The following is a 13,218-nucleotide window of genomic DNA, read 5'->3' as shown; positions in this document are numbered from 1 at the left end:
AGGAAGCAATATAAATCAACTGTAATGCAAGCCAGTGCTGCTTAATCAAAGCCCATTATTGGAGGAGGCTGTGCTTGACTCAATGAGTCATATAACATTACTCTCACAACTTCACCTACAGACATACTTGAGCTTGGCCTAAATAGCCAAGTGGTTATGGTACTGGGTTTGTAACCCCAAGATCAAGAATTCAAATCTCACAATGGCAAACCATGAAACAATGTAACTTCATCTGAAACAGATGGAAACGGGTTTGTACTCGAAAGAGTTACAGACATACTTGCATTAAAATTGAGATAATTTATCAATGAGGGATATAAAGGTAGAGATCTTCATCAATTATCAACATACAGTAAAATCTTTCCATTGGCAATGGTCACAGCAACTACCCCTCCCATGACCCAATATGTCATTATCCAATGATTTTAATGTGTAACAGTAACATCTGTTAATCTTAAGTGTTCCAGGGGAGATGCGAAACCTTTCTTAGCTGGTTAAAACAAATGTATCATTTCCTCCAAGCGATCATAAGAGATTCATTAATACATAAGTTAGGGACAGGTTGTAAATTATGCTTTATGTTCTTTTATAATTGTGAATAGTACACTATAGGTAAAGTGAAATCCAGCAGCATTTTTGACTTACTGAAATATAGACGTGCAAGGAATTTAGAAAAAAAAACATTTTTCAGAAACAACACTATTTTTAAATGTTCATTTACCTGCATGTGTGGCCATGCTGCTTCTAAGGATGGCTCATCCTCTTCTGGATCAAAATCCGGATTGTCACTGGGAGGAAGGGTTCTGAAGATATTACAGGTAATCTGCAACAAGATCATGATTTAAGAGTTTTTATTCAAAACAGGCTATGGTGATAAGTTTTAAGAAAACTTCAACAGTACTCAATTTATCTGAAAATAAGCAGGTGCAATAGCCACTTTATTCTAATTAAGTAGATATAATTTCCAATTATACCCCACAAAATTCCAAAGACGTACCTGAAGCTGATTCAAGCCATGAAGGCTATACTTCATTAATTTGGTACCATGATTTTCTAAATTGCACTCAAGAATCCAAAGCACCATGCAAAAATTTCATATTTTAAAATACATTGTGGCTATTTCAAATTTGCCTCTGATGTTACAGATTCTTACAAATTTTTATTGTATCCTATCAGGAATGTTTCTGCATTTGTAGATGAATGGCAGGACAAGATAAAAATTACCAACATGATAATTTCAAATGATCCTGTGACTAAATTGCTAGAAGTAGTTAATACATACTGCAGCAAGCAGAAGAAAACCTAAACCAAGGTTAAGCCTTGCAGGAGCAAACATATTTCTTGACTGTTGATTTTGGAATGAACCAGAACTGTCTGCTATGTTGCTGAAGCAATGTTGTTAAATGGTGTCACAAATTTTCTTCCATACTGGAGTAGAGTAATAAAGTCTTGTTGAAATATAGGTAAGCTTTTACATAATGGTGTATAAAAGTCGAAAATCCTTCATTTGATATTATGTCATATACTGTTATTAAATGAGCCAATTACCACAATTTGTCTTCACAGATTTTTTTTTAAAGCATTACACCAAAATTAATTAATCTGTAGCCCAAATTGACAAGCAACTGGTTAAGTTATACTATGATGCAGTTGTGCACAACAAAACCTTTCACATACAATTTCTAGAAAGCTTCATGCTCATTTATTTAATCTGCATCTGATGCTTAGCAACCCAGTATTAATGAACATATTTCACCCAAGGGTAGTTTATGGAAAAACAAAATCTAGTTTGGAATTTTACTACTTAAGCAACAGCCATTTGAAGGGAAATAATTATTTAACTTGTGTTTGACTCTTTAGCTTCAACGTGCATGCTACTAAAATGAAACACAACAAACCTGCACTGTAATTACATTTAGAAGTATTCTTGTAAAACAATTAGCAAAGCATGAGTGTGTTCTATGCATCTTATTAAATATGTGTCATGTTCCAGTGTATTATGAGCTTTCAGTCAATATTTAATGTTTACAAAACATAAAAGGCTGCAAAAATACATTAAAAAGCCACAAAAAGATGTCTGCCTGAGGATCACTTTACTTCTCTTGTGGAATGAAACATTTCCCTGTCTCGAGAGAATAAAAGGAAACTTCCAGACTGATCTTGACTCAATGTCTTTTCCTGAAACTAATTCAAAGGGGTATTTTCACATTGAATGGGTCATTCAGATAGACACTGGTTGTCTCAAACTCTCAACATATGAAAGTCATCAATGTATAATCGAAGTGGCCACCCACTTTATTTGAAAAAGGAGTTTGGACTTGTAACAGGTCACATGGTTAAGACATCCGTGTATGTAGTTTGCTTTTAAAACGGTAAGAAGTTGTTCTGCAGACAGGGTCCCACAGAAATCCATCAGACAACCATTGAACCAGCTGCACATCAACTAAGCTGCCAAGGTAATAAACAGCCATACCTTGAAAGCAGGAGAAGAACTCTCTCCAATCTGTTCCAACTTCAGGTTCATCTGAGAACTAATCTCCTGGAAAATCAACTACAAAAGGCTTCACAGCTTACTGAAAATCCTCTGCTCTACAAAATCTTCACTGCATCAAAAGCATCTCATCTAAGAAACTACAGAGCTGCTATGAAAGAGTCTGTCAAATACAAATTATAATTGCTCTTTCCCTCATCTGTATCTAATCTTTGTGTGAGTGATAGCGTGGGTGAGTCGAATGAGTGAGATATCACGTTTTTAAACCCCGGGGCAAACGTACAATAATAAATAACCGTCCTGATTTTAAAATTCACAAAAGGCTTGCTGCTGCAATTATATAAATTGAGACAGACAACCACTCCGAAAGTAAGAAAACACACACCCCTCACAAACAAAACACACTGATCACGGACAGTATGAAAATAAATTCTGCCTGTAACAAATGGGTATGAGTAATAAAGGAACATTATATAAAAAAGTTGAGGAAAACGTATTCAAAATTCTACCTTTAACTAAAATGCAGCAAGAGACTTGATTACAATGTAATGGAATTCCGTAATCAACGAGAAAATCTTAATGCAAATTAAGGCTCCATTTCAATTATTTTCAGGCTACACAACTGCCCTTTATAATGCTCCAGCAAGCCACGGGTAATTAGGGATGGACAACAAGTGCTGGTCTTACCAACAACACCCAAACCCCATGAAAGAATACGGAAAGAAAATTTCTCGTCCCTTTTTAGCAACTTATGAAAATGATTCCCATTTTTCCTTTACAACCTTCCTTTCATTCTTAGTAACAATCTATTGCAGCTTTCCTTGGCTCAGCTATCCTTTCTAAAATGGAATTCCAAAAACTGTACTTTAGCACTCAAAGCTAACTAATACATAGATTCAGGTGATACTTGAATTTTTGAAACCCATTGCAGAGTGAGTAATTCAAATGCTTGTGACTCCATCTTAAGCAAAAGGATCCTATTTATAAATTAAGCAGATGTACATATAAATACTCTTAAGCAGTGTTAATCTCCTTCTGAATTTATATGCTGAAACTCCATTTGATATACCAAAATACTACACTGTAAAAAGAAGTTACTTTAACTGACATTTATTTCATCTTTGAAAACAGCAGACCCACAACAATTTGTGTTTGTGCAGCATAATTAACACAGTGTATATCCCATGACATTTGCAGGAGAACAATCAAGACTAATATTGACATTGAGCCAAAGAGAGAGATACTGGGATAACTGACGAAAAACTTGGTCAAAGGGGTAAGTTTTAAGGAGCAATTAAAATGGAGAGAGAGAGGTGGAGAGGCGGGGAGGTTTAAGGAGAGCCTTAGCAGCAGAAGGTAGGGTAAAGAACATCAAGGATGTGCAAGAAGAGTTTGCAGTACAGAATTCACTGAGGATTGTATCCAAAGATAGGTAGGAGTGAAGCCATGGAGAGATTAGAACACAAAGAAAAGCATTTTAAAATCGAGAATCTGGATGACTGAGAGCCAACGTAAGTCAGCAAGCACAGAGATGTTGTGTGAAAGGCACTTGTTGTAAATTAGGATATAGGCAGTAGTTTTGGATGAGCTTAAGTATATCATGGTTGAAGGATAAGAGGCCAGCCAGGAAAGCACTGAAATAGTAGAATCAGGAGTTGACAATAGCATACATGAGGATTCCAGCAGCAGATGGGCTGAGGCAGCGGTGCAGATTGGTATGTTACGGTGGCAGGAGACAACCTTTGCAATGGAGAGGGTAATGGGTTGGAAGCTGAGTCAAAGTCAAATAGGAAGCAGAGGTTGGGAACAGTCAGGCTCAATCTGGAACAAGGCCAGGAAGGAGAATGGAATAGGTGGGACAGGAATGGGTGCTAGCATGATTTGAAAATTGCATTCCCGAATCGGATTGCTTCAAGAAGTAATACAATTTTCAACTGGTGTGGGGGGAGGGGGGGAGAGAAGAGCAGGGGTGGTGGAGAGGGGATTTGTCTGGAACCTGCTATGCCTCCCAAATAGAAGGCCTTTTTGGGCTAGTTTTGGATTTTCAATCAACAACACAGGGAACACGCAATATCTGGATAAAACCAGGCGTACACACAGCAGGGAGGCATCAGGGATAATGGTGGTACTGGTCAACTCAAAATCATGTTCTGCTGCTGAACCAGTGGCAGAACCAGGCATTCGATAAGGTGCCACATAAAAGGTTACTGCACAAGAGCTCATGGTATCAGGGATAATATATTAGCATGGACAGAGGATTGGCTAACCTACAGAAAACAGAGTCGGGATAAATGGATCACTTTAAGGTTGGCAAACCGTAATGAATGGAGTGCCACAGGGATCCATGCTTGGCCCTCAACTATTTATGATCTATATTAATGGCTTGGATGAAGGGACTGATTATATTGTAGCCAAATTTGCTGACAATACAAAAATAGGTACGAAAACAGGCTGTGAGGAGGATACAAAGAGTTTGCAAAGGATATAGATAGGTTAAATGAGTGAACAAAAAATTGACATATGGATTAAATGCGGCAAAATGAGGCTATCCACAGGAATAGAAGAGAAGCAGAACATTTTAATGAAGAGAGACTGCAGAATGCTGAGTTCAGATGGATTTGGGTGTCCTTGTACATGAATCACAGAAAGTTAACATGCACTTTACAGCAAGTAATTAAGAAAGCGAATTGAATGTTGACCTTTATTGCAAGAGGAATGGAATATAAAAGTAGGGAAGTCTTGCTACAAAATTGTACAGTGGATTGGAGAGACTACAGCCAGCATCCACTCCTCACATCTCTGTGCTATTAGCGACATTAAGCATTCCATGCAACAGAGTCTTACTCTTTCTGTGCAAGTCAATGTGTTGCTGATGCTGCATATATGTCTCAGAGGTTGATAAGAGCTGACCCTTGTTCTGCCATTAACATATTCTGCTTTCTTACCTTAATGCCACTATCAGCACCTTCTTTAGTCTTCACCACTACCACTAACACTCACACTCACTTTGCCTTGTTCCATATCTTTGTCCATCTCTCCTTAGTCGCTGCCTAATGCTGACTTTCTATCTTGCTTCATCTGCTCCACTCCCCATAAACAGTGTAAATTCCATCACATTTCTGCTTCTCTTAAGCTCTGAAGAGGCATATGGGCTTGAAACTTTAACTGTTTCTTTTTCTACAGATGCTGCCAGGCCTGCTGAGTTTTTCCAGCATTTTCTGTTTTTATTATGTGAGACTCTCAATCGAGTTTAGAAAGATGTTATCTGTTCCACTAATTACTGAATTCTCTACAACAATCACATTACATTTCCCTCCTCCTATGCCCGGCTTTTCGACTGCTGCCCTTTGACAGCCTCCTGCTCCAAGGTGCCATCGTCAGCATTCTGGCTGTCCTTCCGATTGTCTTTATCCTTATCCTCACCAATAGTAGGTATATCATACCTGGCTCTTGAATCCTCGTTCTCTATCTCACCTGGGCTCTCCTTACTCAGTATACTACAGGTCACACCAAGCCTCTTACGATCCTCTCTATGGAGGGATGAGCGAGGTCTGGAACAAACTTTTTAGATGCTTCTCCCACCCTCTCCACCACCCTTTCTGTGCTGGAACATTTCAAACTCATAGTCCAGCTCAATTAATCTGAGGCTGCGAGATTGAATATGGAGACATCTACTGCAGATATGTTCACTCAAGACAGTCTCATTATCCACAAACCCCAATATACCACAGTCCAGCCACATAACTTGCCCTGCCATATCATAGTCTAAATTACTTATATCACCTTTTCAATTTGTTCTAAGTGACAAGACATGAAATAAATCAAAATGGGTGTACATCAAATTTTATTCTTTTTGGCAAATGTAAAATAGACTTTTGCTGAACCAGAAGATGGCTGCTACAGGATACATGACTCATAGGGTTGGTCATCTGCCCTGGAAGCTTCCAACAAGAGTTACAAGAACAAGAGTTCCCCTCTCATCCTTGTGGGAATCTCACACCCCACCTCATGAAACCAGGGGACTTGCAGAGATCAAAGCTCTCTATCCCTCCAGAGGTGTAAATAGACCCATCTCAAACCTTGGACTATCCAGCACTATTTCAAAAGGGGACCACTGAGCAGAAAATGGATGCCATTTACATCTTTATAAGCTACCTCTTTAACGGAGTCATAGGGTGTGCCCAGATAATGGCTTCCTGAAACGAGATTCTCAACATGGATGATGACTCTTTCAGAGACTAATGACTGGGATATTATAAGCCATAAAACAAAAGCCAGACCCAGATACCAGGTCAACATCCCTTCTGAAGTCACTGTGGAGAAAGGTCACATGACTCGTGACAATTTTGAAGACTCTACATTCAGTTGAGAACTGAGAAACAAGCTGTCTGCTGATTACCTCCAACCTGAAAAGAACAGCAGCAGGTTTTCCAATTGACTAAGCATCCAGCCACCAATCTCTCAACACCTTGAAACCTATTTTATTTTAGAAATGTCTCACCATTGCCTGCCAAGTAGTCTTCGTACAGAAACCTCATCGTGCTGTATTGTCATTCGCTTTAAAAGGGCTTTTGTGCTGCTGACTCCAACCAGGACTCATCTAAACTGAACTCCTCCATGAAGGAAACTCCCTTTGGGCTTTGACTTTATAGACACTGGAAATCACATGAGCTAATGTTATCTGTGGTTCTTTTACTGTTGTGATCCATAGTTGTAAACCTCCCTCTTTTCTATCCCCCTTACTACACACACACACACACACACACACACACACACACACACACACACACACACACACACACACACACACACACACACACACACACACACACACACACACACACAATGATATTGCGAACATCATAATGCACCAACCCCACCCGCACCCCAAGGTTTGAACGTGAAATAAACTAACCTTGAGTTAATCATAAAGAGGGTTTGCTGCGAGTTACTTATAACATTGGGCCACACAAACCGAGGGTTTTGGGAAACCCGCCACAGCCTAGCTTTAAAACAATTCAAAATACCTCTGCTTACAGACAGCGAGAGGTTAAAGGAGTTCAGTTTGCCTCTCTCTCGTCCTTAAGCACAAAAACACCACAAAATCTAAAATTCTGACTACCTTAAACTTACAAAAACCATTACAAGCAGCACCTTTTCCTCCCTAGGGACCGAATTCCCATTCTCACCAATTCACAACCTTTACATGGTTTACGGTGCACTCCATTTACTGCCATTCTGCATGGCCATTCTGGAAAACAGCAGTGAAGAATCTCAGCTGCTCAGATAGGCTCAAAGGTATTGGTCTATTACGTTAGAGCAGCATAGACTTACAGGTGACACGATGGAGGTCTACAAAATAACTCAAGAGTTGGATAACATACCTATTTATAGATTATTTCAGTTTAACAGATAGGAGGACTAGGGGACACAAGTTTAAACTACACATGAATAGTATTAGAAACAGGCTCAATGTTACACAGTTCTTCTCCCAGATTGTAGTGAACTGCTAAAATACATTAAAACAAAAGCAAAATACTGCAGATGCTGAAAATCTGAAATAAAAATAGAAAATGCTGGTAAACAAGACTCAGCATATCTGGCAACATCTGTGGAGAGTAACAGAACTAGCATTTCAAGTGCAACATGACTCTTCTTTGTTCCATTTAACCTAGAAGCGAAAGCTAGCCAAACAGTACATTACAGCAAGGTCAACAAACTCAATGCATGGGAAGCACTGAGTCACACAGGATCAGAAGTGTGCTTTTGAATTATTGTAATGGGATAATTCAGAGTTAAATTATGCATATAATTCCAACATTCATTATTGGTGAAGCAAGTAATTTACAAAACATTAAAATACACAGTATGAACAATAGGCCAGAGATATTGTCGAACATAAATTTGCCCCTTGCCAAATGTCCCTCTCTAGAGCTTTTTTTTTATCTAGAATTATTGGCTGGTGTTATGGCTACTGACTCTCTGTATGCCTTCAAGAGGGAGGTGGAATGGTTCCTGACTGGGGCAGATGTTACATCATGTAGTGGATAAATGCCTTTATAGTAACAGTTGATCTATGTGGGAGAGGAACTTTCCAGAGAACTTGTTCCCTTACTGGTCCTGGATTTTTTTCTCTTTTATTCGGATCATAGTCCTGACAACGAATGACCAAACAAGTCGGGTGCCAGGAATGTTAAAATCTATGTCCTTCAGATTTAGTAGAATGAAGGCGCTTTTTACAGAACAGACTAGTTATCATAATATCCTACAGTTGATAAATATTTTTAATGCATACTCGTTTTTGTTGTGTTTTAATCTAATTATTATAAACTGAAGTACAGCAGGCCGCTGTTTTAACTTAGAATCTAAAGCAAGCCAAATAGTGCATTACAGCAAGGTCAACAAACACGATGCATTGGAGGCACTCAGATACACAGGATCAGCAATGTGATTTTGAATTACCCCAATGCAATAATTCAGAGTTTAATTATGTATAAAATTCAAGCCTTCATGATTGTTGAAACAAGTAATTTATAACACATCGTTAAAATATACCTTATGAACAATAGGTCAGAAATATTACCACACTTAAATGTGCCCCATGCCAAATGCTACAGGAATAGGGGTGGGTTGGTGTTGTGAAAGAGGTTTAAAAAGCAATTTAATGATGTTAATACCTGCTCAATAGAACAGTAATGCAGGATGCAGTTTCTTCCATAATTCATTTTGCATTGCTTTATAGGTTCACTTCATTCTTAATCCTAACCATATTCAATTAGAAAATATTTATTACCACATATTGAGTACGCATGGCATTAGCCAAATACAAAATCCAAACAATATAGTGACAACATTTATCAAATAATTAGAATGCTAAAAGAACGAAAATTTGAGGGCAATATCGCTAACTAAAATTAGTACACCCCCACCCCCCCATCCCCATTACCTTTACTCAAACGTATGCTTAGAAGTTAAATGCCAACTTTACACTATATAGGTTTCTATGTGTAAATGATAAACCTACGCAATACTTCAGGCATTAGGTGGATCATTGATGTTCTAAACCCAACTGAAAAAAAACACTTTTGGTGAAAATTTGTGATGCCAAACGTTAGCTAATATAATAATATGATTTTGTTGCTGAAGTATGTACATAACTTTACAAAAACATTCTAGAACTCTTAATTAATTCAAGCTTACACATCAACTAGCTACGCAACAAATGCAATAAGCAGATCTCCCGTGCTAAAAAAGCAAAATATTGCAGATGTTAAAAACTGAAATAAAGCCAAAAATTCCTGGAAATAGCCTTTCAACGGAAGAGGTCACCGGCCTGAAACATTAACTGTTTCACTCTTAACAGATGCTGCCAGACCTGCTGGCATTTCCGGCATTTTCTTTTTTATTTCAGATCGCCATGATATTGCCCATGGTAATCGAGGGCTCTAAGCAGTCAAATGGGAAGCAGTAAAACATACAATCGTGGTGCTGAATCAAACTTAAAATTCAGCAGACAAGTTCAGACAGATGTTGAAGAAGCCAGGATTTCAACGTAAACCAGACATTGAGCAAAAATTCAGATTAGGTAGAGTGGGTCAGGATCTGGCCTTGCAGGAGAGCATAAAATTAATTGAGAGAATGTTAAAAATAATTAAAATAGTAAGCCAGGAATAAAAACTATAAAATGCCTGCCTTACATGTTGAAATCTGGCTGGTCCATGCTTACGGCTCTGTTTATTACTGTATCCCCTAATAAGCTAGATTGTCAGTTTTTCAGTTTCCAGGGTACTGATTCTCAACATTCAAATCTTATTTACAAAAACTATCACAATCGTCAAGCAGAATAAAGAGAGATAATGGAACCCAAATATATTTATTTAACAAGAAATTAACCCAATAAAAGGTGAAGAGTTGCAATTTGTTTCATTTTTAATCCTGCAAAGTAAAATATGTACTTGCTTTTTAGACTGAAACAATGCACAAAGTTTCTCCCTATTAATAATTGAATTCATATACAAATTTATAAAATTCAACCAGAAAATAGTTTTGAATGATTCATTAAACATTCATAGTGTATTTGCATAATACTTAGTTTCAAGGGTTTATAGAATTGTTTAATACTGAAGGAACTGTTATGTGCTACATGTTGGAAGAACTAAAATTTTTGGAAAGGTTCCAAAACTGTTACAAAAATTAAAATAATACAAACCATTCAAGAACAGGATCACTCATAACTTTTCAGTCATTTTCAAACACGCCTTACCACCCTTTCTGGACTGTGTGTTAAATAAACACTATTGCATCCCAAAATGTGTTAAACTCGATATATAAACATTTCACTATTTAACAGTCCTTACAGGTATTTCCTTTTAGCTGTCATTTAAAATAGCCCTTCATCAACTTTGAACAGATACAACCACACAATTCAATTTAAATTCAACGCTACAGATTATTTTGGGACAGGTCACGGGTATGACAACAAATTCATTTGTACCATAAAGAATCGTGATGTGTTCAAGCCAGCAGCAGATGTAGTGTGTAGCACAGTGGTTATATTAATGGAGGAGTAATTCAGGAGTCTCAACTAATAATGGAGATGGCGTTTCGCGTGGGGTCCAGGCCAATGCTGCATAATTCACTTTTCCAGCGGAATTGACTTCACATAATGAGATAGGCACACAGAGGCGAATCTTGGAGGCAATGTCACATAATTGTCAGTAGAAACAGTGTAGACAGGGGCCAGGTATTCAATCTGGGCAGAGCCCCTTTTCTGTGTTGCTGCTAGCTAGATAGGAAAATGACAGACTGAGAATTTGCAGTAGAGCAAAGCAATATTGTTGGTTACACAAGCTGGAGATGCACATCACATGACTCCCACCTCTCCACATCGTCTTGTCTGGGTTCCTGAGATAACTAAATGTTCCAACCATTAAGGCTTGAAGGAAGGTAGCAGGGCCCATTGTCCTAGCAGATGGGTAGACTCCAGTTGGCCAGCCTGGTTTATGAAATGTAGATGGCCTTTATATACTTCTCTTTGAATTTGGTCTCTGCAGCCCACAGGGGGTTGTTAGCATCTCTTCAGAGATAACGAGGTTCAAGTTTCTGTGATACTGCCATGGTAGTTCCTTTTGTTCAAAGATCACAGGCCAACATAGCCTTAGCCATTTTAGAAGGTCTTTGTTCAGTTTTTAAAATGTTAGAAATACCAATGAGAATATCTTATATCTATTTTATAAAGAACATACAGCGTGAGGTCTTAGTCCCCTCACAAGTGGCTCAATAAGTTTGATCAGAAAGTGGCTGAGACAGAGAGACAAGCATAGTACCAGATTCAATCACTGGTCTATGTTAAGGTATATGCAGTGCTATACGAGCTCTCTACAGCAGTGGCTCAGCAAATTTAATCAAATAGTAGTTGAAGCAAACAGACAAGCATGGTTCCAGATTCAATCACTGGTCTATGCCATGGTAAATGGCATGCAGTATTGTATTAGGAAAGGTTAACTTTGTTTCGCTCTCCACAATTGTTGCCAGACTTGCTGGGTATCATCAGCATTTTCTGCTTTTATTTCAGATTTTCACTCCATCACATTTTGCTTTTATAACAACAGAATATCTGGTCATTGTCACATTGTTGTTTGCAGGAGTTTACTAGGTGCATATTGACTGCTGCAATTCCAACGTTACAACACTGACTACACTTGAAAGTGCTTCATTGACTGCAATGTTCCCTTTAAACTGCACCCATGCATGTATGCGCAGCAACCATAAGGCACCATGTAGGCTATTCACAAATTGTTTCCTTTAACATGTGTGTGGCTGCACAAAATAAAGTTAAAGATGCCACGCATTTAAATGAACAGGCCGTGCATCAAAACAGACTGGGCACAGCTAAAACTATCAGGCGGGATGTTGACGAGCTGTAAAGCACTTTGAGAGGCCCTGAGGTTGTGCAAGTCTTTCGTTTTCTAAACTAGGTAACTCATTTAAATGGATTCAAATCAGTCTCTTAATTTCAAAATTAGTACCATTCTCTCAATCCCAAAGTGATGGAATATCTACTGGGAGGGAAAAAAAACATGGGTTTCGGTGTTGTATAATAATTACTATATGTTTAGGGTACATCATTCTGACTCTAGGCTAAATGTAGAATGTTGTGTGGTACTGAACCATACAGATAACATTAATGCTAAGTTCAGTTACTGTATGTGCTGAGCTAGTGAATCACCCAGGGCTGTGGTCTGGATATGTACACAGTCGAGGGCAGGGAGAAGAGAACTGACAGATTTCATGATTACAATCCTTTTGCTCCCACAAGAAAGCAAGCCTGTAAGCTTATCTGGTACCTTGCCATAACAACCACCTGCTGACAGGGTTTAATTTTTCAATTAAAGGATATTAGGTGAACATAATGATGGTTGCTAGCGCCTGAAATTTTGCATTACAACATATATCAATGATTTTGTTGACACTGAAGTAAATAACGAAACAAGATAATTTAGAACAATTGCCACAGGGCTGGAAACTGATTTTTCTACATGATCTGCATAGAGAGAGATTTCTCATTACTTCCCAAATTGGTGGATAATGTATGGACCAAACATGAGGGGGAAAAGGACAAAACAAAAGGAGTTGGGGGCATTGGTGGAGTCTAATCATACCCTGAAGGGGGAATTTTTGCATACACGTTGATGTTTTTTGACTATGTTTTAGTACTTTTCGCTGTT

At 38.3% G+C, this 13,218-nt stretch overlaps 1 protein-coding gene across 4 annotated transcripts in view; it reads right to left on the bottom strand.

Annotated features, from left to right (window-relative positions):
- ppp2r5a (protein phosphatase 2, regulatory subunit B', alpha isoform) overlaps positions 1 to 13,218 on the bottom strand; it is a 236,953-nt gene that overhangs the window by 92,582 nt on the left and 131,153 nt on the right. For all 4 annotated transcript variants that reach the window (XM_041182923.1, XM_041182921.1, XM_041182920.1 and 1 more), the window contains exon 3: positions 722 to 823. In XM_041182923.1, coding sequence (XP_041038857.1) covers positions 722 to 823 — 102 coding nt within the window. The remainder of the gene's footprint in view (positions 1 to 721; positions 824 to 13,218) is intronic.

The sequence above is a fragment of the Carcharodon carcharias genome, chromosome 2, assembly GCF_017639515.1.
Source record: "Carcharodon carcharias isolate sCarCar2 chromosome 2, sCarCar2.pri, whole genome shotgun sequence".
NCBI classification, from domain to species: Eukaryota; Metazoa; Chordata; class Chondrichthyes; order Lamniformes; family Lamnidae; genus Carcharodon; species Carcharodon carcharias.
Note: the sequence above shows the minus strand (reverse complement) of the source record. Positions and strands in the feature narration are given on the sequence as shown.